We start from the raw sequence: 25,817 nt of genomic DNA, 5'->3' as shown, positions 1-25,817 counted from the left end.
TCGTACAGATCAAAGACCAGCTGTAAACACTCCGCATCTTCTGCTTCGGCGTCTTTGATATTGTTCCACGCCCTCGAATTTATTTCGCGAAGCTGCACCGTTGCATTAGCCAAATCGCTAAGCAACAGTCGGTTGAATCCCGAAGTAACGTTCGAGTTGTTTCCTCTCTTCATCTGCATCAACCCCTCTCCGAGAGAGCTGAAGTTACTGAACGAATTCTGGTACTCGATATAGAATGGTACTGCATTGGTCACAAGTACTACACTGCAAAGAGCGAAGAAAACTATCACTAGTTTGGAATACATGTCTGATGCTGACTCAAGTGAACATTAAATTCAAATAAAACGGCAGAAAGATTATAGCGATGTGTTGACCGGTAACGATTCCGGTTATCAAACAAAAGTTTAAGACAAGATTAGATAACACTGGTCGGTAAAATTTTGAATATTATGGCTTATTTCAATCGTTAACCTTCATTTCAAAGACTGTTCCCATTCACAGTTCTGTGAGTAAATTGAAACTCCAAAGTTTTTGCTTCAGAGTATTTTTCAAACACAAGCATCCCAAATCAGAGAAATTTTTTCAGAATGAAAAGATTCTCAAGGTTTATGTAATATAACTAATGGTTTAACTGACTGTTCCATAGCTCTTTAAATTGAAATTGTCTTTGCATTAATATAATCGAACCCAAGATATTTGTTTCGAACAAGCCGAATTCTTATATTCAAACACTTCTTATTGTATACATTTAGGACCAATTGGTTAGATTATATGTATTTATTGAGAAATTGGATACTTGATACTTGAACCTAATTTCCTATTTTCATCCTAACTTTTTTGAAAAATTTCGAAACCTGCCGTCAGATTCTAAAAGCTTGTAATTCTTAATATATATGCTCCAAAAATAAGAAAGATCCTTGAGCCCATACATTAATTAGAAGCTTTTTCGCAGCGCGAAAAAAGAGTGATATTTTCTCGTTAAAGAAGACTTGATCCTTCACCAAAGGGTACTTCATTCAAGGTACTTCAACTTTGCCGAAAATGAAGCAAGTCGAAAGATAAAACAAAGATAGACTTTTTTTTGTCATATAACTTTTATTTTTTTCTTCTTTATTTCTTAGATATAAAGAAATCTAAAAAAGATGTCTGAAACCCTGTAATCATAATATACTTTCAGGCGAAAATTTTAATTTTTCAACCAATTCAATCTTTTATGTTTTTTGAACCAGGAAATCATTGGATTTTTTTTTCGGAGATTTTCATCCGGCTGGATGATTCATCCCGTCTCCTTCCGTTTATGATTTTTGGTTTTGTTTTTTTTTTTGTTTTTTTTTTTTGGGACGGGGGAAGGATAGGAAAAACAGGGGTTTTTGGGAGACAAATGGGTAGAAGAACGTTTAAATTTCTTCGTAGATGCTGCTGCTCCGGAGTCCGCATCCGGATCGCAGTTCAGGCGGGCTTGCTGGTGATGGTGATGGTTACGCTGCAAGCAGGGCAGATGGGAGGGTCCTCTTTACCCATAAGATAGCCATGGGTTAATATTGCGTGTCCTATGCGTTTTCGAGTTAGGGCTCTCCGCTCAAAGAAGGAATTCCGGTCTTTCCATGCATAGGTGCAGTTTTTGACCTCCCTCAGCTTGTTTTCGGTGATGTTGTTCCAGGTGTCTTGGAGTAACCTGGAATCCAGCACATAATTATTTTCTTCGCAGCTGGTATGTTTGAAAGGGCAATGATCCACGGGTGTTTGGTGTTGGCTGCCTGGACAGCTCTCAGCACGCTTGCAGAGTCGGAGAAGATGACTGTTCCGGTAGTCGGGCAGAGGTTTTGGGCTGCTTTTAGGATGGCGAAAGCTTCAGAGCTGAAAACGGAGCACTTGGATGGTAGAGCAAGAACCACATTTGTCGGTAGTGCTGAATATGCCACATCCAACATGACCGTCAGTGGACTTGGAATCATCAGTAAAGAACATGGGTATTTGCTTGTTTTTTCGGTTGACGAGCTGATGATAGTTGGCCAGGGCAACGGTAGAGCTTACTCCGGCTCGTACCGCGGAAAGCAAGCTGAGATCGACTTTTGGGACAGGGACATAGAATTTGCTAAGTCTAGGTTCAGGGCGGGTTGATATTTCAGGGATAGATGTTTGATACTTTTGTAGGTAGTTTTCGGTACGCTGGACCATAGGTACTTCGGTTTTTCGGTTGTAGGAAAACCAGCGGATCATTTTGCTGGAAAAGTTCTTTAGAATTTACAATGACGTAGTCAAAAGGGATCTGTCCACTTTCTGCCATGATAGAAAGGATTGGGCTGCTCCGGAAGGCGCCGCCGATGGGGCGAACTGCTTGGTTATATATTGGCTCCAGTTTTTCGTTAATGCGGTCGCCACAGCGGCTAAATAGGCCTAGTCCGTGAAGCAGCCATCCATGAAGGAATCGGAACAGTGAAGAGCGGAAGCCGGCGCTCCGGGAGCTACATAACCTTTTAAGGATGTTGAGTTTGGGTGAAGCTGATTTCCGGACTTGGTTTGCATGGTTGATGAATTTGAATTGACTTTTCTGGAGCGGAGGTGAAACCCATGGAAGGTGCCCAGTTGTCTACCCTATCCACGGCTATTTGTAGTTGCTTTCTGGATAGTACTGAGTAAGGAAACGCGGATATCAGGGTTATATCGTCAGCATAGGCAAGAACATTGACGTCCTCTGAAATTACGCCAAAGAGTGATTGCATCCCAATAATAAATAGCGTTGGGGCCAATACAGAGCCTTGGGACTAATCGTCTGCTATGGTGTGGGAGGATGATAGCTTGCCATCGATGTAGACTCTAGCTTTACGTTCAGTCAGGAAGCTGCGGATGAAATATTCCATTCTGCCCAGAACACCCCATTGTTTTAGCCTGAACAAAATTTGATGACGGAACACCCTGTCAAAGGCCTTAGAGAGGACCAAACATAAGCACTTCATCAGCACTGGTATCAATGGCGTCGACAACGAGATTTTCAAATGTGGTGAGGTGGTCGTCGGTGGAGCATCCAGGGCGAAAGCCAAACTGTTTTGTGTCGAAAAGGGTGTTGGACTCGAGAAAAGAGTCTAGACGGCGTTTAACCAGGCGTTCAAGAATCTTTCCTGCACAGTCCAAGAGGGTGATAGGACGGTAACTGTTGATGAGGTGAAGGTCTTTATGGGGTTTAGGAATTCGTATGATTAACCATACTTCACACTACAGATATCATTGAGTATTTCCAGGAACAGAATCTTGCCGATCAGTGGGAGGTTTTCGAAAGGGGATAACCAATCTCGTCTTGACCAGCGGAACCTCCTTTGACCTTGCTAAGGGTGATGTCGAGTTCTTATAAGGTAAAATCAGAGTTGTAATCGATGTTTGAATCAGTACCAAAGTCGATAGCGTTTTCGTTGTTATGGGTTCGTAGAAGAGACGGAGGAGAAGTGTGTGCCGAAGGATTCAGCGAGAAATGCAGGGTCGTTAGAGTATTGTTGACCCAGCAAAAGATGGAAACGGCTGGTGCGATTGGAGCCATTCAGGCGTTTGATTTTATCTCAAACTTTGGCGGATTGAGTTCAACTGTTTCTTTTTGCGGTTTTAACGGCAGCCTTAGCGGCAGATCGTGCAGCTTTGTACTCTCCAAGGGCGAAAAGTTTTTGGGGGTGATCTTTAGGGAGGCGACGTAGTGCTCGGAGATTTTTACGGCGAAGTTTGATAGAGTCCCGAACTTCTGGGCCCCGCCATGGAACGGCTCTTTTACCTGGTACTCCAGTGGTCCGCGCAATGTACAGAGAGACTGTGTTGAACAGTAGTCTAGTAAAGAAATCATAGGTGTGGTGGGAATTACTTTTCAAAGCTAGCTCAATTTCGGATTGGTATCCGACCCAGTCAGCATCCTCGAATTTCCACCGAAGTCTTGTGGCTACTTGGGGGGTGGAATGCTCGAGTGAGACAACGATTGGGATGTGGTCACTACCGTGAGTGTATTCTAGAACTGTCCAGAATAATTTCTGGCTGAGATTGCAGGATACTAAACTTAGGTCCAAGGCAGACGTGTTCCCAGTAGAGGGGTCGATTCTAGTGGGTAATGAGTTGTTAGGAATGTCCGAACTCTTGGAGGAGCAGACGTTTTCAATAAATGCTCGGCTGGTTTGAGAGCACCCCAAGCTGATGGAGTGTGCATTCAAGTGACCCAATATTAAGACAGGTTGGGGAAGTTGTTCCAGGAGTTCTTTAAATTCTTGGGTAAATATATTCATCCAGTGGTTTCATGAGGGGTATGTAGAGCGAGACTATGGTGATGTTTATGGGTGATTTGAGTTGGACGCTGACTGCATTTAGTGGGAGTTAATTGATACTGTTGTGTATGGGTACCCGTTTTTAACAGCTAAACCAGCCCCTTGCCCGTGGTTGGAGCTCAAATGGAGAGAATAGCCATTAATTAGGTTTTGAGCAATCTGGTTTCGAGGAGTGAGTGTTTCTTGTAAGGTAAGTACAATGGGGGAGAATGTTTTAGTAAGAAGTTTCAATTCGGCTGTACGGGCTCTCAGACCTCGTAAATTCCATTGTAAGGAAAAACACATTTTTCTTCTAGGCGTAGGAGTTCCAGTTGTGGTGATACTTGAGACCAGTGAGGTAGTAATTGTGGAGTTGTTATAATTGGTTGGGGATAGGTTCACTTGAGTGGGAATGAGTGGAGCCATTTTTAATGATGGTTGAAAGATATGGTTACTCACCGATCTGGGAAGAGAATTGGGGCTAATTGTCGCTTCGAGATTTCCTGTTGCAGGCCGATTTGGGTCCATTTGGTGGTAGAGGTTTTTTTCTTTTTCAGGTCTATCGATGTTGTTGGGCTACGGTCTTCTCGGTTTCTGTTCCGTTTGGGCGTGTTTGGAGCGGAGCTGGTTTCAGATGTCATGGTGGCATCGGAATCCGACGTATAATCTACGGTTTCCATCGTTGATCTAGACCTTTCTCGGTGTTGGTTTAGCAGGGCAATGTTTTCATTGTACTTATCACTTTTATGCTATGTTGAACTGCCTCTTGACTTCCCAAGCAACCAAAAGTTTCATATCTACTTAAACTCGTTCCTCCAAAGTTCGAATTTCGCTGAACAAAGGTTTCAAAGGGAATTGGTACCAAATTTTCTTGAATGTGAGCATGAAAGTTTCAAAAGGTTCCTCAAATAGCCTTCTATGGACTTGAAGTTCCAAAAAGTTCCTCAAATAGCCTTTTTTGTGACATGTCAATCGCACCCACACAGTATAAAAGTTACAAATTAGGTCTCAAATAGCCTTCTGTGAACTTCAAGCTCCAAGAATTTCCTCAAATAGCCTTCTGTGAACTTCAAGTTCCAAGAAGTTTCTCAATTACCTTATTTTTTGACATGTCAATCGCATCCACACAGTATAAAAGTTACAAATTAGGCCTCAAATAGCCTTCTGTGAACTTCAAGTTCCAAGAAGTTCCTCAAATAGCCTTTTCTGTGACATGTCAATCGCATCATTCAGAATAGAAGTTACAAATTGGATCTCAAATAGCCTTCTATGGACTCGAAGTTCCATAAAGTTCCTCAAATATCCTTTTTTGAGACATGTCCGCCATTTCATGAATATGAAATGTGAACGAACATCACAAAAGGGCATATAATAAATAAATCATTTTTTAAAGCTTGGAAATTGCTGAAATGTTTAATATATTTTGAAACTTCAACTCAGAACAACTTAAAGCTAACTCGCAAATGATTGTTTTTGAAAAGAGTAAATACTTTTACTTTATAAAATTTCGTCCAACTGTATTTACTTACCACGAATTTATCACACATTGAAAGTCAGTTGGAGCAATTCATTGATTGAATATCAAGATGAAATCAAAATTTTGTATAATTTTATGCTTAACAGTTATAAACATGGAATTTCATTTTTTTTCTAAACCGATATTATTTTAACGGATGATTGATTTATAAGCCGTTTCGTAATGTTTCTTAGTAATAATCAACATGCGTCTTTGCTGCTGGCCGCTGGCTGCCCTTGCGGGTATTCTAAAGCCTAGTCCACACTAGGAGACGGCTCGTCTCGAGACGGTCTCAGCGTCTCCCATTTTCTTCGGGAGACACTGAGACCGTCTCAGCTTTCCAACAACAACAACAGACAACAAAGTTCGTCTCATAACAAAAATCGCAGTTCATGTTGCCTAGTGTGGACTAGGCTTAAGAAGCTTATAACCACTTCGAATTTTAGCTGCCGGTAAGGCAACATCTAGGCGTGGCGTCGTGGCAGCGTGTTCGGCTATCATCTCGGAGGATGGGGTTCAAATCTGGTACAAGGACTAATTTTTTCCATTAGGTTGTTTGATTGCTTGAGTAAGCAAATCAAATAATTGTGTAGAAGAACTGGCATGCGTGCCGGCATGTATCGAACAAAACAAAGCAATTAAGTATGATCAATTGAGGAAGGGGATGGGAGGGATAAAGATGGATGCCGAGAAACCGGCAGCACCACATGGGGTGGTGATGACCAAAATAAGAGAGGAGAGGAGAATTATTTTTTGTTTTTGCTGATTAAACGTTTACTTGTGGGCTGAATAGAAGGCCGTTCAAATCTGTAATGGAACTTCAAAGTTTCAATAAGAACTTAAATTTTGGGCTGAATAAAAGGAACTTCAGCACACTGATAATGCTGATTAAGCTGTATTCGACCTATTTAACGAGACTTTTGGTTGCTTGGGTTGTACTCATACTTTTATGCATTGTTTCAAACTTGCGCAATTCTTGAAAAGTTTGGGTACAGCCGAACCTCAACCTGCAGTTTGAGAGGCGCGTACGCTACCACAAAACCATGCTTGATGCACTGGAATAACTGCTTAAAAATTCCAATAATAACTTTCATAGCAGGCAAATTCAGGCAAAAGAGCTATATCTAAATATTGTGATTGTGTGATAAAATAAAATTCTTATTCTGAAAATAAAATGAAGTAGCGTTAAAAATACAAGGCGAATCTACAATATTTATTGTTGGCCTCACGAAATCAATCAAAAAAATATAGTTGAATTTATCATATCTCTAGTTAAATCAACTATACCCTTATAGTTGATTCTACATTATCTATAATTGGCCTCATGAAATCGATCACAAAAATATAATTGAATCTATCATATCTATAGTTAAACTATACTAGTTGGATGTACTATACGTTTTGTTGAATGCAGAAGACCAATCGTACGATTATAGTTGAATCTATTTTATTTATTTTTGAATGCATAAAATCAATCAGACACATATAGTTTATACGTTAAACTATATTATTGAATGCACAAAAACAAACAGATAATCAATGATATATATATAAATATATAGTGTAAAGCTTAATATTTATAGTTGGTCGGGAATTAATCAGAAATATGATTCAATATGAGTGGCTAAGTAAGGATAATTGTTGGAAATACTAAACTTTTCTATCCGTGTAGGTTAATACCGTTATGAAAATAGAACACTTGAGTGAATTGTTACATGTTGTATTTTTGCATCATGCATGCATTATATGTGGAACATAAACTTTATAAGCTGGAAAAATAAGTTCATTTATCTTATAAAATATCTTTCGACAAAAATTGTAGATTTCGTTACGTATAACAGAAGACCTAAAATTAAGCATAAAGACTTAAATCAATTTTATTATTTTAAAACAACTATCGGCTTAATTTATCGTTTTTGTCTGAATTCATCTCAATTTATTATCAATACTCTGGTGTTGAATAAAATTAAATTGACGACAATATACAGATAATTCAACTTTGCAACGGATGTCTCATACGATAGGTTATTTTAAAATGAGCTTAAAAATTCGATAAGGATTAGGCAATTTGAATTTGCAAACCGCGGTTCCGTTCGGTTTGGAACACCTGCGCCGGTACTCGAATCGAATCGGTCACAATTTCCGCAATCACATTACTTATCTAATCACCGAACGTTGGAAATTATTCGGTCCCAGCAGTAGCAAACAATATAAGAAATCGGGAGCTAACCCGCATGATCCATTATTGTTTGATAATCTAGTCAGGATGGCAGCTATCATGAAATTCGTTGCACTTCTAGCACTCGTGGCGGTAAGATTTACTAATAGTTACACAAAAAAAGAGAATTCTAAGGAAGTTATTGTATGTACCAGGTCATCCATGCTAATCCCGTGGCCAAGAAGAGGTCAATTTCGAATCTGATCGACGTTGTTGAGGAATACAAACTGCTTTTCAATGACCTGAGCCATGAAAAGGATCAACTGCTGCAGTTTGCACGTGTTTCCCTGTTTGCCACGTATAGTCTCATGAACCAAGACCTTCTGAAGGATTTGGGCCATACCCGAAATGCCATCGAGTTCGGCTTCGACGAGTTGATCGGGGACATTGCTGAGGAAATCACAGAAGGAGGCAACGAAGAATGCCTGCTGAATCTGACTGCCCAAATCCGACGTGAACAAGTCGAATTGGCTGAAACGATGGGCGTTTGCTCAGCTCTCACCGGTTCAGCTAAGGATGATCTGTCCTATTCGTTCTACGAATTCATCGATCTTCTCCAGCGTTTGTCGACCGCACTGAGCGAATACGTTCTCTGGTCGTTTGCTGTTGAAAATTCCGTCACCCATGCAGATCGGCAAGCGGAAAACATTCGCCAAATGTACGAAGATTCGGTTGAAATGTGGGACGAGGTGGTGCTGCCCTTGATCCAGTTCGAGATCAATGCCATGGAGTACAACAGGCCGATCATTGTGGCCAATAACAAGGACTGTCTGGATATACTGATTGAGAAGGTTGACTTGTTGAATGAGGAATTGCGGGAGCAGCTCGGCAGCTGCAGTGCGATAAGAGCCTAAATTTGATAGTTAAATAAAGAATATCATACAACTTACAACAATTAATTTGAACATTATAATTATAACAAAGTAATGTTTATTGAAAATAGAAATATTTTTTAAGACAAAAAATCTGTATAATACGAACAAAAGTATTAAGAAGAAATATTGTTTCTTGTGAGTTTCTCCAAGAAAATTATCTTTTTTGGACTCAATCCGTTTGTGGAATAGCGACAATAGTGTATTTTTTATATCTTCAAACGTCCTTATCTCTATCGGTCCAACGATTTTTCTTAGTCAAATTGAAATCGATCTAACATTTGTTGTTACATAACGCATAATTTAACACATTTCCTACTTTTTATCAGCATAACGTGAGGTTCCTACTGATTAAAAGTAGAGGTCTGCAGATAACTTGGTATTGTATAACCAATTTCACAATGAATTGTTTCATTTTCACGTTTGTTATGATGATTTTTTATCTCATCATATTAGCTAGGAGACTTCAGGATCTAGTTTGTTGAATTTATGAAGTCAATTTTTTCGTGTTGTGTTAACATTTATATCAGGTCCTTGCGAAGGACTCGTTCATGGGGCGGAGGGGTTTCGAAATTCATATTTAGTGAGCAATAATTAGTGAACACTGTCAAAAATACGTGATTTTTAGGTAAATTTATTACCAAAACCATCTTGCTTATTAAAACTATCCCACAAATTTGCGAAAAAATAAGATTATAATGATAAAACGAAAAATGTTACAAATAATTTGACAAAAAGTTAGGCACAATTTTCCCGTTCGTTTGGATAACGTGCCGCTTTTAAGCCTACCCCTTTTCTGAGTGTAAATAACAAATATCAAAAGTTTCAAATCAAAGATTACTTTTGGTAATTCATTAAATAAATAACAAAATAATGTTCCTTGTTCCTAGATAGAAAATTGCTTGAAAATTTATTTTAGGTAGCACAAATCTCAATATTTCTGGATCACCAGAGTCAAATAATAATGAAAATTCCGTACTAACCACATCCTTAAACTCAAAACATAAAAATGCAATTAATAGAGAGGAGAATTAAAATCAAAATTTTCCATATTCAGAAATGAATTACCCTCGGTTTCAGGTATCAGTAGTGAACCTACATGTAAGAGAAGCGACATCTGAAACAAATAAGTTCCAATCGATACACGCAAAATAATTTTCACTTAAAAAATAAGTGACATCTGTAGTAAATTCTCACCTAACGTAATTTCATTTGAATTTTTTTAAGTAATGGGTCAAGTGAATTCACTTAAGTGCCCAGTCAAGTGAATTACACTATGACGTTCGAGTGAAATTTATCTGAATTTCTAAGTAAGTTTCAAGTCAATTATCTCTCGCGTTTTTGAATAAAAGAACATTTATTGAACACTACTTCGATTTCAAATACTTACATTATGCTTTCGCCACAAATTTATTGATTGGAAAATTCCATCGTAATACCAAGGCAGATCGGTTACTGCGGATAGTGCGACTTCTAAACCTTCCCTGCTGCAAACTAGAAATACTTTTGGCGCATTCGCCCTTTTCAAAATTTTCTACCGATTTTGATTTCATTTTTTTTTTTTTCAAATGAAGGTTTGATTGTAAAACTTTAAATGGTGATACGGTCAAAATTTGGTCAAGGGAAAACGCGTGTAAATCGGTCAAATCGATTATTTTAAAAATCAAATTAAATTTCTTTTTCAAGTTTAATTAGTATAAAAATCAGGAAAAATATTCAGTTAGGCTTCCGCCTTTCCAAATCCGAATTGCCGGGCCTTACGCTTAACCCCTGCTATCAGATTTTATACAGCCACCTTATCCTCCTTCTTCGCCGCAGAAAGCCAGTTTGCCTTGAACTGCTGCTCATCCTTAGCAGTTTTTTTGGTCTTCTTTAGGTTCCGCTAGACAATAGCCCAGTATTTCTCAATTGGGCGGAGCTCTGGAGTGTTGGGAGGGTTCTTGTCCTTGGGAACCACCTGCACGTTGTTGGTGGCGTACCACTCCATGGCCTTTTTACCGTAATGGCAAGATGCCAAATCCGGCCAAAACAGTACGGAACAACCGTGTTTCTTCAGGAAAGGCAGCAAACGTTTATTCAAACACTCTTTCACGTAAATTTATTGGTTGACAGTCCCGGAAGACATGAAAATGCTGCTTTTCAAGCCACAGGTACAGATGGCTTGCCAAACCAGATATTTCTTCGCGAACTTTGACAGTTTCATGTGCTTGAAAATATCTGCTGCCTATCCCCTTCCTTTTGCCGTATAAAAATCCTGTCCCGGAAGCTGCTTGTAGTCGGCTTTGACGTAGGTTTCGTCGTCCATTACCACGCAGTCAAACTTCGTCAGCGTCGTCGTGTACAGCCTCCGGGATCGCGCTTTGGCCGTCGTATTTTATTTATCATCGCGATTTGGAGTCACTACCTTCTTGTAAGTCGATAGTCCGGCTCGTTTTTTGGCTCGATGCATTTGCGGCACCTCGGAGAGAGAGGTTAGGGTTTCGCTTGAAACTACCGGCAACTCTCTTTGTCGTCTCAGCAGTTTCCGGTTTTCGATTTCCCCCCGATCCAGACTTCCTGGCTGTCGACAAACGTTCCCCAAACACTTTAATTACATTTGTAACGGTTTATTTGGTAACTTTTAGCGACTTTGCCAGCTTTGCGTGCGAGTAGCTCGGATTTTCGCGATGCGTGAGCAATATTTTGATACGCTGCTCTTCTTCCTTGGACGTGATTCTGACACTGGAGAGTGAATTCTAAAATCAAAATAGGAGCAACATTCTACACACACACACACCTTCAAAATGAGGGGTGTTCAGGTTTTTTAAATGCAAAATTGAAAGGAATACGTCAAGTTGATATTGACCAAATTTTGACCGTATCACCCTTTAACTTGTGGTACTGTAGTTTTTCGATTTTATCACGGTTCGATTTTATCAATACTCGCCATATTCACGCTCTTTTAGATATCATTTTTTTTTTTTGATTTTTTTTATTAGCTAGTTAAGTATAAAATTTACATATCATGGTTACATTACATTGTTTCCGATTCAAACATTGAACAATTGATTTGCAAGTTTGACTTTTTTTCTGTTACAATTTTTAAAATGTGTTTATTATTTACTTTTTGATCTGAATTTAATCGCTTTTTCTTGTTCCGTCTCCATTTTCGGATGTTTAGTTTTACTCCTCGTTCTTCGCTCCTGTAATGCTAATACCGATGGGGCGTCTGGAGTAAAAACTGGAAAGCCAAGTTCGGAATCGTTGGATGAGTGTTCTTCAGTATCGGCGTCCTTTTTTGTGTTCCTTCCTCGCTTAGTAACTCGTTTCCATTGTTGCGATGATGATGTCTTGAGTTCCGTGCTCAGAGAACTGTTGGTTTGTGTTGCTTCTTCCGTACTCTCCTCAACATTTTTTGGTTGCGTTGACTCAGCTGGTAGCGCCATTTTTCCTCGATGAGCCTCCTCCGTATTGGACGCTCTGCGCAAAGTACTTGTACTACTAGTAGCGAAAGCTGAGTTCGTGTTTTCCGAAGGTCGATTGAACACAGTCTCCGAGAGAAGCGTCTTTTGATGATTTCCAGCAACAACGCTACTGAATAAACGGCTTTGAACCGATCCACGTGTTACTCTGCTACCGAACAAAGTAGATAGGTTTGCGTGTTTTGTTAAGTTTTTCCTCAGTGTATATCCAATCTCCCTTTCCATTGTCCTATCCCTCATTCCTTCCATTATGCTGCATGGGTCTTTCGAGAACATGATGTTCGAAAAGCAAAACCGGCATCACTGTAGGCGGAGGAGGGAAAACTGACAATCAACGAGAGGACGGACATTCAGTATCGGACCGTCCGAGTGAACGGTCGCAAATTTTGGAACAGCTTCCCGTCATAGTGATATCACAGCACACCACGTGTTATCACTTCCGGTGTGTCTCCAGCAATCCGCCGTTGTCCCGAATAAATTCGGTCGTGAGGTATCGTCACCGGGGCTGCACAGGATTCGTCGGAGCTCGAGGTTCCCGATTAATCCAGATCTTGCAAATCGTGACCGGGTATCTTCGAGGCAAGTCACGCACCGTCTGGAAGGAGTCCACACTCAGTATTTCCGGCCCTTCCGAAGCTGTCCATCCTGCCAGGCAAGTCAAAAGGTTGCTGTCATCGTCATCAATCAACAGCAATCGGGACCTTCCACCACACGGATCGCCAATTACCGTGTCCAAGGTCGCCGCAGGAACCACGTGCACGAATAACTGCAGAAGTCTACCGCTGGTACCAGGTATGAGACGTTCGTTGTCCTCGTCCATCCACAAGCCTAACAATTCGAAGCTCATAATGCTTGTCCTGTACACATCTCATCAAAACCGTCCTAATATAATGTAAAATGTAATCCTAACCCTTTTATGCACGCAAATCCGAAACACCTTATTTTTCTATTGTTCTGCCCAAGTCTACCTGTGATGTGCAATAACCATGGTCGTGAGTCTGCCCTAGTGAATTGCGTTAGCCGACCCTGAGTGCAATAGTCGTCTGAGCGGTTACCAACCAGCAACAGTCGTGGTGTCCGCCGGTTACAAATTCGTACTCCGTGCCGACCACTTCAGTCTCTAGTTCAAATCCTCATCCTCGGCGGGAATATTGGAACTCTAATATGAACCCTATAGAATCCCAACTATTCAATCAAGATATACGACACGCCTCCCATCACAAATCGCTCGCAGTCTCCAAATGGAAACTGGACAAATACGCCGGTACCGACCAGGGTCTAAAGCTCAACGAGTTTTTGGGCCTTGTTTCGCAACTTGCTTTATCCGAACACACAACCGTAGAATCTCTTTTTGACTCGGCTTTTCATCTGTTTACTGGACCTGCGCTCAATTGGTACATGTCCATGAGGTCAGCAGGCCAGTTGAACGATTGGAACCACTTAGTGGTAGAGTTAAAGAAGGCTTTTGTGCATCCTGAGTTAGACTCTTTAGTTCGGACCAGGATCTACTCTCGCCGCCAGCAACGGAACGAAACCTTCCAAGAATTCTACTATGACATGGAGAGCATGTTTCGGTCCATGAACAATTCAATGAGCGACCACGAAAAACTGGATATTTTAAAAAGAAATATGAGAATTGATTATAAAAAGTCTTTACTTTGGAAACCGATATCTAATCTTAGAGAATTACTAGAAGCAGGCCACACGATTGATGCCTCCAACTTCTCGCTGTACGCAAAGGTGATTGCAGCTGATAAATCAACCAACATGGTCACCAAGGACCGACAACCTAAGAGTAGTAATAGGTCCAATGTAAGACCAGTCAGTACTCGACCACCAAACCAGCCAGAATCGAGAAATTACAAAAATGACCCAGCGAAAGAAACATTTCTCAACCCAAAAGCTAGAAACGAACCGCCAAGTAAGTACGAGAAAACCGGAATTCCCAACCCAACACCTGAAGAAGACTTGCGAGAAGCTAGTGGTTCTAAAACCACCAGAACCCTAGAAGGACTTATAAAGTCTCACCGGCCTCCTCGCACTTTCGAATGTCTGTACTGTCGGCAGACAACGCATTCGTTAGAACAGTGTCGAAATTACAAAGGTGTATTGTGCATGGTATGCGGATTTAAGGGTTTCGAAACGCAGAATTGCCCATATTGCAAAAAAAAACGGGCTGCAGACGATCGAAAATCGCCGACCGTCCAATCCCAGCGTATAAATTCCTTTCCGCTTAACACCACACCTTCCGAACTCTGGGAACCGGTCTTGGAAAATGCCTACGCCCAAGCGTCAACCCAGGTTCACTATATTTCCCTTTCAAGTTTTGACGATAATCGTCCTTATGCTGACATTTTTGTCTATGGAGTTTCTTGCAAAGGACTTCTAGACTCCGGTAGTCAATTGACATTAATCAACGAAAAAATGTTTAAACGATTTCAAAATCTTAAGCTAAAACCCCTTTCGCAAAGGATGACCGTTAGATCCGCAAATGGTTCTGAATTGAAAGTTCTAGGAAAACTCCTAGTCCCGTATGAATTCGCAGAACGAATCAAAATCGTACCAACTCTCGTAGTCCAAAACCTGTCAGTGGATTGTATCCTTATGGCATGGATTTTTGGGATAGTTTCGAAGTTTGGCCTTCTATTCGAGACTGCCACGTCATTGAAGATGAACTCCATTCAGATTCTGAAATGATTTGTGAATCCATAGAGTTAACTGATAAGCAGAAAGTTACGCTAGAGAAAACGAAGCTAAAATTCTTAGTAGCACAACCCGACTGCCTAACGGAAACCCCATTGGCTGAGCATCGTATTGAGATCGCTGATGAGTGGAAAGGGAAACCGCCCGTTCGTCAGTACCCTTATGCCCTCTCCCCAAAAGTTCAAGAAAAGGTAGGAGCAGAGCTGAAACGAATGCTTAGGGTAGGCATAATAGAACGCGCCCAATCTGATTGGTCCTCTAATGTTGTACCAGTTATAAAGCCGTCCGGCAAAGTACGCCTCTGTCTGGACGCTCGGAAAATAAATGAGCGGACTATCCGAGATGCATATCCGCTTCCTCACCCCGCGCGAATACTGGGACAGCTTCCACGAGCACAGTACCTGAGCACAATTGATTTGTCCGAAGCATTTCTTCAAATTCCACTGGAAAAATCTTCGAGGCGGTTCACTGCGTTCAGTGTACAAGGCCGGGGAATGTTCCAGTTTACTCGTTGTTGTTACGGACTTGTGAACAGTCCAGCCACATTGGTTCGATTAATGGACAAAATCCTTGGCCACGGAGAACTCGAACCGAACGTCTTTGTATACCTCGATGATATCATCATCGTATCAGAGACGTTCGAGGATCACGTTCGACTTCTCAACGAAGTAGCAGAAAGACTTAGGTCAGGAAACCTTTCGATAAATATCGAAAAGTCGCAATTCTGTGTCCCTGAGTTGCCATTCCTAGGATACCTACTTTCGACAAACGGTCTTCGAGCCAACCCGGAGAAAATAAAAGCCATCGTTGAATATGAACGACCCACGACAATCACTAAACTCCGAAGGTTCCTAGGGATGGCCAACTATTACAGGCGATTCATCGAGAATTTCAGCGGTATAACTGCTGCCCTGTCTGAAATGTTGAAAACAAAATCGAAGATTCTGGTCTGGACTGAATCTGCAGAAGATTCGTTCGAACAGATTAAAGAAAAATTAATCTGGGCGCCTATCTTGTCTGCTCCTGATTTCGAAAAAGAGTTCTGCATTCAAACAGATGCTAGCGATGTAGCTATCGCTGGTATTTTGACCCAGGAGCAGCAAGAACAAGAACGAATAATCGCTTACCACTCACATAAATTAACAACTCCGCAACGCAATTATCATGCCTGTGAGAAGGAGGCACTGGCTGCCTTATTGTGCATCGATGCATTTAGGGGCTACGTAGAAGGTAGTCACTTTACCCTCATTACGGATTCTAGCGCGTTGACTCATATCATGACGGCGAAATGGAAGACAGCCTCGCGTTGTAGCAGGTGGTGCCTGGCCTTACAGCACTATAATATGACCATCGTTCACCGCAAGGGGCGGGACAATATTGTCCCAGACGCCCTGTCACGAAGCGTGGCAACCGTGTGCTCAGCAGCGGACGCGGATTGGTATAATGACTTACTAGAAAAAGTTTTTCATCAACCCGACGATTTCGTCGACACTCAGGTTCGGGATGGCGTTCTTTACAAGTACGTAACCCAACCTAATAAGTTGCAGGACACACATTATGCATGGAAGGAAATTCCTGCCCCCGAAGCTCGTCTCAAAATCATCCAAGAGGGTCATGACGACTCCATGCATCCAGGGTTCGAGCGCACATTGTCCAGGATTCAGCAACGATTCTTTTGGCCTCGAATGACTAAGCAGATCCGTGATTACGTTAGCATGTGCGCCACTTGTAAGGAAACAAAGTTTCCCAGCACCGCAATGGCCCCTCCAATGGGAGACCAACGAATCACCACGCACCCATGGCAAATAATAGCCTTAGATTTTGTTGGGCCTTTACCCCGTAGCAAAAAGCAAAATCAATACATTTTGTCGGTCGTTGATTTGTTCAGCAAATGGGTGATGCTATTGCCATTCCGGAAGATAGATAGCTCATCGTTTTGTATTGCACTAAGAGACCAATGGTTTCTCAGAAACTCGGTTCCCGAAGTAATCATTACAGATAATGCTTCCTATTTTTTGTCCAAAGATTTTAAGTCCCTCTTGAATAGATTCGACATTCGGCATTGGCTAAACTCTAGATATCATTCGCAGGCGAACCCTGTTGAAAGAGTTAACAGAACAGTCAATGCCGCAATTCGAACCTACGCAAGAGGTGACCAGAAGCTTTGGGACACAAAACTGTCGAAGGTGGAAACGGTTCTAAATACTTCGATTCACTCCGCAACCAATTTAACTCCGTACTTCACCACACACGGATACGAAATGTTTTTGAAGGGAACTGATCACGAACGCTTTCCCAGGGATTCCGATGACACGCAACAGCAACAAGCCGATCTCTTCCACCAAATACAGGAACTGGTTAAAAAGAATCTGGAAATCGCCCACCAAAAGGGTAGAAAAACTTATAATCTTCGACACCCTCGTCAATCCAAAGGTTTTAAAGTCGGTGATTTGGTTTATCGCCGGAACATGAAATTGTCCAATGCACTCGAGCACTACAATGCCAAATATGGTGCTCAATATCTTCCGGCTAAAATTGTCAGGAAACAAGGGACATCTTCTTATGAGATTTCAGACTTATCTGGTAAATCTTTAGGAATTTGATCAACCGACAATTTAAAACCCGCTTAAGTAGGAATTTCCTCGGCTTGGCTTAAAAAAAATCCGATTTCATCTTCAAAGGTTATTTATTTCCAATTTTTGCAACACATCATCTGAAAGAAATAAAACGAATTACAATTCTGTCCAAGATCAGTACCTCTTCTTTATTCACCGTCATATTCCACCTATTGACCTAGTTTACTATCAGGTCGTTGAACCGCGATCGAATCCTGCCCATAGATTTGTCGGCATCTGGAAACCAAAACAAAACCGTTTCAATAACAATCAAGTTTTCGACTCTATTTTCGTTATATTTTCTTACCGTCATAACAAAATACCTTAATTTGGTTTCGGATACATGAAGATCCATCGTTCAATCCGAACACCGTGGCTGGACCGCTTTCCAACCCTCCGAACACGGAAAATTTCGATGATTTCACCTACGGAAAATAAAACCACTTTGTTACCGACCGATAGGATGTTTACTTATGTTCTTCTTGGTCTGGTAATTTCATTCTTTGTTTGCATAACTACACGCACAATCGAAAGAACTCAAAAGTTAGATTTTGGAACAGCTTCCCGTCATAGTGATATCACAGCACACCACGTGTTATCACTTCCGGTGTGTCTCCAGCAATCCGCCGTTGTCCCGAATAAATTCGGTCGTGAGGTATCGTCACCGGGGCTGCACAGGATTCGTCGGAGCTCGAGGTTCCCGATTAATCCGGATCTTGCAAATCGTGACCGGGTATCTTCGAGGCAAGTCACGCACCGTCTGGAAGGAGTTCACACTCAGTATTTCCGGCCCTTCCGAAGCTGTCCATCCTGCCAGGCAAGTCAAAAGGTTGCTGTCATCGTCATCAATCAACAGCAATCGGGACCTTCCACCACACGGATCGCCAATTACCGTGTCCAAGGTCGCCGCAGGAACCACGTGCACGAATAACTGCAGAAGTCTACCGCTGGTACCAGGTATGAGACGTTCGTTGTCCTCGTCCATCCACAAGCCTAACAATTCGAAGCTCATAATGCTTGTCCTGTACACATCTCATCAAAACCGTCCTAATATAATGTAAAATGTAATCCTAACCCTTTTATGCACGCAAATCCGAAACACCTTATTTTTCTATTGTTCTGCCCAAGTCTACCTGTGATGTGCAATAACCATGGTCGTGAGTCTGCCCTAGTGAATTGCGTTAGCCGACCCTGAGTGCAATAGTCGTCTGAGCTAGCCGGCTGTTACAACTCCAGCATTTCGACTAGGGCAGTTTGCTTTCACGTGATCCGTGCTATGACACAAAAACACTTGTTGATCATACCATCATGGTACAAGCGGACCGGCAAGTGTCCAATGCGAAGCTGTGGGGGAATTTCTTTATTTAATTCCAAATAGACTGTGGAGAATACCGGAAAACCCGTTCTGGGATGGTATTTCTCCCTCACTTGTTGCCGAATGGTTCCGTATTGGGTAACATTATAAATTTCCGTGTCTTCGAGTTCTGGTGGAAGGTTAAAAATCCGCACATATTTGAAATTCACTTCTGCGTCCATCACGGTTATCTCGGTAGTCGATCCATTCTCGTATGAAAATTTAATCACTGGAGGCATATTCTTCATGTATTTTTCCTTTAATAGTTTACTTTCAAACTTCACTAAAATTGATTGCGTATCCTTGTCCTTGTGTACGGAGTAGATATCTTCCGGCTTGAAGCTTTTTTCTAGGCAAAACTTAAACATTTCTGCCTCCGTCGGTTCTGCTGAACCTTTCCCAAAGGCAAATCGAATTGTGTTTGCTCGAACTTTGTTATCCGACATTTAAGCACGTGATTTTGAATTCTAACCTCAAAACATAGCACTTCTATCTCAATACAATTGAGAGCATAACCACTTTAACCTTGACCACACCAGTTCAGAGAGCTGAGTTAAAAACCATCCGTTCTGTACGACGTCTCGCAGTAAACTGATTCAGAAACCATTTCCAGGACCTTAATTTTCGTTCAAAAGCGTAAATACAGCGTCTTTGTTCATGATATTTTATATGGTTTATTTTATGGTAGGTATATAGGTATTCAATAATATGAAAATGTCATTGAGCTGTATAGTCTTTAAAATCGTGAAAACACTTGTAATAATCGACATGAATATATTTATTGCTAGCTTTGCCTTAAGATATGTATAAAGGACTAAGATTTTCTACATATGAAAAACAATGAATTATCTGCCCAAAAAGAAAGTTTCGAGAAACACACTTTAGAAGTCTAAGTTAAGCAAATTTCAAAATAGTTTTCGAAAACGTAAACTTTTTAGTTAATCAAAGGTGTGAAGATTAAAATATTGAAATTTGAAATTTGCAAAACTTTTTTTATGTATTTTTCTTTGAACTCTTTTTCAAAATTGACTTAAGAGATAACGACTGTTAAATTTTCATAAATACTGAATTATTCACTTTAATTTTATGTTATTTATATTCTACATGGTTTTATTTGTATGTATGTATGTATGTAAGGGTCCCCCATCGGTAGCAAGGTCCTGCCTATGTCTGTGTGGTTGGCCCGAGGGCTTCCACGGCCGATGGTTCGTCGAGGGAAGGCATCCAACCCTCAGAAACCTACAATGGTTGGCTACCACTCCGCTTGCAATGGTTTTTCAGGCTATTCCCAGATGCATTCCCTCTAAAATTATTAAGTATATACAATATAACAAGAAAAATCCCTAAACCCAAAGATATTTTTTGGCCGTAAGGAAAATTATTTAGATATCATGGAAATATAAATTTGTTACAATGTTAAAATGATTATGTTTTTTGGTTAATATATTCAATTGTTGTTTTTTTTAAAAGGATACTGATCTGAAAAATAAAAAATAATGAACACATGTAATTTAAAAACATGAGGATGTTTGATCCTTTTTCATTCAATTTTATGTCAATGGATTTGTTGAATGCAGATGTTGGTATCATTTTTGACATCTTCTAACCCTAGGTGCATTCTATCACTTAAATGAAATGTTATATACATATAACGAGATTACATAACACAACAAGAATAAAAGATTGAATTTAGCACAATTGAATAAAAACGTTCTAACTATCTAACAATAGAAAAATCGTATAATGTCATAAAATAAAATGTACTACTGAAATACCTTTAAATAGATTTTTTTTATTTTGGAAGTTAAAATACTATGAAAGTAATTGGATAAGTATCTAAAATCGACTTATCACAACAAGAAGGAGAATAGGATATATTATTAATTTTGTCTTATCGCAACTGTAATTTGGAGAGGTAAGATTTTATATAATTAACACTTCCAAGATACACCCCTAAACTGTGCTTCTGCTATTCACCACTGTAGGTTGGAAGGCGTTCCTATAGTCCATTTAGGAAGTTGAGAAAAAAGTGTGGAAGATAAATGCAACGGTGTGTGTAATTTATTCGAATGCTTTCCGTACCGCACTATAAGGGTATATACGGGCGATAGTATTGGCGAAAAATTGGCCTCAGCCATAACCTCAAATTTTGATTTGCTGGCGTCCTCACCAGTGATGCTAGGTGCGTAACTAAAATCAGTATTTGCTTGTTCAAAACTAGTTATAATATTTCTGAATTGATTAAATTTTTTAACTAGGAATAGCAGCTAAACGTTTGAATTCATTACTAGGCGTCCCTAAATGGATGAAAATAAGCCATCTTTTGCTAATGAATTTTCAAGGTGAATTTAAAACATCTAAAAGATATTTTCATGTATTGCATGGTAGATTAAAAAATAGTTGTTTCTAGCTTCCAAACGAATGCAAAATAATTCACTGAACAAACAAGTAAATTAATGAGAGCCTAAGTTGACTTTGAAAATAATCGCCTACATGCTCTGATTATTTTAAATATATCCACATAATTCGCTACATAGTTTAAGTGTGCGATACAGACAATTGTCATTTCGTTGCGTTTAATGTTCACATTCGGATAGAAATCTACGGGAAAGTTGCAAATCCTTAGTACTCATGAAAAGGTTTTTCAGTAACAATTGCATTAATGCAATCAAAAAAATATAATCATTTTCCAAATATCAATGCTCTTGGCAGCCCTGAACACCAAAAACAAATCAAAACACGAGCATCTGTGTATCTTTTCCACAGGGCGAATTTGTCGATATTAGTACCGGAGAATCGCGTTTATCGTGCGCCCTTCTCAAAAATCGATTCTGTTCTCCCATGGTTTGAGGTTAGGGCTGAGGCCTCCTGCTAAGGTGGTGTTCGTGTAGAACTGTCAATATATCCTAATAGATGTTCATAGCTTGCTTTGATCTAAATCTTCGGAGATTCGTTCTGAGACGAACTTTTGTGAGGCAGTATAAAAAAAATAATTAATTGATTCCAAATGTGCAGTTAAAAAAAAGATAAATGACTAAATATATTTCCTTCGATTCAAAGCCCTCTTTTGGTGAATATCACTAATAAAGACAGTTTTGTCCAGAAAACTATGAAAATAATTGTTAGAAAATAAAATTAGAACATCCTCACCGGCAAATGATGTCACCATGTTCCATTCTCACGATGCACAAGAATCTTGTTTGAGCACGCCACCAGAAGAGCGTTTTTTTCCTTCTCTTCCAAATCCAGCTACACCCATACATAAACATTCATTGAAATGTTCATGTTGGCGTGATAATGGTTGAGAATTTGTTATAATCTCCTCGTAGAAATTGTGGTTCACTAATCACTTTTATTGCAGATCAATTTTCGGATACATTTATATGACAATTCCAGCAACCAAAAATTGAATAAAACTCTTTTCTGCATAGTATGTTCCCCTCCCAACACAAATTTGATTCATGTATCAATCAGCCAAATTGCTTGAGATTGCTAAATCTGTTTCTTCTGCAAAACATCTGGTAGCCGCAGCGAGGAAGCCATTTTCTCCAGCCAGACACGAAATAACCCTCAACACAACTACTCGCGGAGAAGAAAAAACCCGACGTTTAGCACGAGCATATAAAGCGATCCGTTCTCAATGAGAGCCCGATGAAGATTGAATTTATATTCTACATGGTTTTATTTCAAGCAAAAATCTTAAACTTGCTATAGAGAAGAATAATTTGAACTGAAATAGATCTTTTGTGTTTAGTAATCCTTGATAATTATATCTCATGATCAAAATTTATTGATACAAAACGTTTCCACTACTGAAAACATTATGAATTTCGATTAAAGACAATAAAAATACTTTTTTCCACATTATTTTTTAGTTTCACCAAATTCACGGTTTCGCCATATAAAAATTTTTTTGACCGTGATAAAATCGAAAAACCACTGTATATTTAATTTGAAAAATAATTGGACGATTAATCAAATGTTAATTTAGGATCAGATAAACAAATTTTAATTATGTTGCACTCAATAAAATAGAACCAAGTAAATTATTAGTAGTAATCGAGTTTGATCCGATAAAAAGAAGGAAGAAGATTATCCTTGCCTGGTTCTACCCGCAATTGCCTGGATATTTGACAAAAAAAAATCAGAAAAGTTCGGACCGGCTCGGCTACCCGGATTTTCTGGAAAGAAGCTCGGATTTTTCTATTTTATTCAGTTTTTTTTTTTTTTGCAAAATCAGGTAAAAATTAAAATGGAATGCTTAGAAAAAACCTATTGCGTCGAGAACCAAAATTTTCGAAAAAGTTTGACGGACCGGGTTCAAGTCCTGCCAGTGAGCCGTTCTATCTTTTTCGAAAAACTCAACTATTCACATCAACATTTGCACAAATGTGATGAAATTCGATAGAATTATGTCACTGCGAATGCGAGATGCAGCGTGTATGACGCTGTTTGGTTGAGCGCGCAAGCGGGTTGCGAAAAATTGATCGGGAAGCAGTGGTTTTTTCGTATTAGTTGCGATTTTCACTAGCAATCGTTTGCGTTTGCTAGAAATATGTTTGTATTTTGTTTGGGTTAGCATATAATCAAACTGTCGTCGTATATCGCATTTGTGCAAATGTTATGTAATGTATGGCGCAGTTTTTGGACCTTTTTGCGCAGAAAACAACGAAGTCTGGTAAACCTGGTCTAAACGGTTAAAATCCAGTCCGCGTTTTCAGCATTTGCTTTAAAGTTCAGGAGCTGCTGCACCCAAGCAACCGAAAGTACCCAAGGTCCAAAAACGCTTACTCGGCTCCATCATTGATATGAAGTACGTTCTGTGCAGCTCAAAATTTAAATTCTTATTGATACTTTCAAGTTCCAGAACAGGTCTTAATGATTCAGCTTCCAGCGGCCTTTTAATTCAGATACTAAAAAAAGAAAAATGAGCAAAAAAATATCTCTATGTCAACTGCACCTTTGGTATCGGTTCATATCACCTTCTCTCGATTATTTACTATGTTCTGTACATGGTACCGCTATAATGCCACCCGCTAGATTCCAAACTCGACAAATTGCTCAATTGCTTCTTTCCTACATTTCCTACATATATAGCATCAGAATGGTCACTATACCAAATTACTAATTAAAAAAAACTTGCTCGGTTTGGAGATCGAACCCCGACCTTCGTGATGAGAATCGAACACGTTACCATTAGACCACGCCTAGATGTTGTTCTAACTGAAACTGAAACTCGAAGTGGTGATTTGATTTTGAAAGCACTTCAATGCACTTTTTGTGACTCACCGAATCCAGATTCGAGCACTTTTGTGCCCTTTATATGACTAAAGTCCCGTACAGCGTACGTATAGATCACTTTAGCAACTTTCAAGTTCATTAATGAGTACATATAGTTCACTCATGGGAATAAGGCAACACAAGTCATATACAACGTACATATTAATCGCTTTTGCAACTTCCAAGTTCATTAATGAGTACATTAAGTACACTAAAGAGAATTGGGCGGTTGATTCTCTTTGTCAGCCAATATGTAACTATCTATGCCTTCATTCAAGTAAATATGTATGTGACTTTTTGTTGCTTGGGCAGCCATTGATACAACTGAGGAGAAGTAGGCGATGTTTTCTGCCAATCGCACGCGTTTTTCTCTCCGTCCGCGAAAATTTTATAAAACTTTAATTTTCAACGTTTTATAGATTAATAAATATCAAAAAGTGTTCAAATGTAATGAATGAGATAAAGTTTAAAAGGGTGCACTGGATGTTCCGCAAATTCCCCGTGAAATAAGTTAAATTTTTGAAGTTGTTCAGCGGGTGGCTGCGTAAGCGACGTGATAAAATAGTTTTGTTCGGCCTGGCTATATCTCTTTGGGTTTTTAAAGAGTGTTTAAGGAAATGATTGTCCAGAAAAGTTACATGAAGATATTCAGTCGCTCGAAAAAAAATCGATTAAGTGCGATAAATAAGCTTTAAGAAAAATGTGTGCGATCTCTCGGTCTTACTCGCAAACAGCTGCGTTTTCGTCTAAAGAGTGTCGTAAAAGTTGGTTGTTATTGAGAGGGCTCAGAACTGTGATTTGCAATAAATTGGATACGGGAAAAGTTCAAAGTTTCATATTAAAATTTGATAAGACAGTGTACAGAATCGTGTTTTGTTAAATACTGAAATTTGATCATTGACGTGGCGTATTTTGGGTTTCGTGTTCGGCGAATTTGTGGGATTCAATTTTCCGGTTGCTGAGATGCGTGTCATTTTTTCGTGTCCTGCTTACGAGCACGTTTGTATTCCGCGTACATTTGGACAAACCGAAGTAAAATATGGTAAAAACATATACATCCGAGGTCTTGTTTAATAGCAGTGGTTCAGATCGAAGGTGAAAAAGTTGTGCTCATAAAAAGAAAGGATTTTGTGGGAAAGTGTGTTTGCAATGCAAATGTGGTTTCTAATTTGTGTTCACTGGAGAGTTACCGAGGAATTGTTCCGAAGAAGAAGCGGACACACGATAAGTATTTTTGGAAACAAATAATAACATAAATTTATTAATTTATTTGATTTTCCATAATTGCGAAATATGATTTCATTTGGCCATTGCCTGCGATGAACTATATTATCGATCAATGTTTAAATTATAAGGGTAAATTAAAAAACCTTTCGAGCTCAAACAGACCTCGGAAGGTTTAATCTTCTACTAATATTTTCCATTTCTCTTTTTTATTTTCAAGAGCGAGTAAAGGCGCTTTATCCTTGGTCGATGACCAGATATGATTGTACACTGAAACCCAAAACAGAAAAAATAAGTTAA

The 25,817-nt window shown here is 39.7% G+C and overlaps 2 protein-coding genes across 3 annotated transcripts in view; both read left to right on the top strand.

The window, feature by feature from the left end:
- Positions 1 to 25,817, top strand: part of LOC129739980 (probable maleylacetoacetate isomerase 2) — an 89,640-nt gene that overhangs the window by 55,745 nt on the left and 8,078 nt on the right. The window lies entirely within an intron of this gene.
- LOC129739977 (uncharacterized) lies at positions 8,044 to 8,903 on the top strand. Its single transcript, XM_055731557.1, has 2 exons — positions 8,044 to 8,101; positions 8,164 to 8,903. Exons 1-2 carry the CDS (start codon positions 8,057 to 8,059, stop codon positions 8,860 to 8,862), a joined length of 744 nt encoding a protein of 247 aa, XP_055587532.1. The 5' UTR covers positions 8,044 to 8,056; the 3' UTR covers positions 8,863 to 8,903.

Source organism: Uranotaenia lowii, chromosome 1, assembly GCF_029784155.1.
Source record: "Uranotaenia lowii strain MFRU-FL chromosome 1, ASM2978415v1, whole genome shotgun sequence".
Classification (NCBI taxonomy): Eukaryota; Metazoa; Arthropoda; class Insecta; order Diptera; family Culicidae; genus Uranotaenia; species Uranotaenia lowii.
This window is presented reverse-complemented; position numbering and strand designations above follow the sequence as displayed.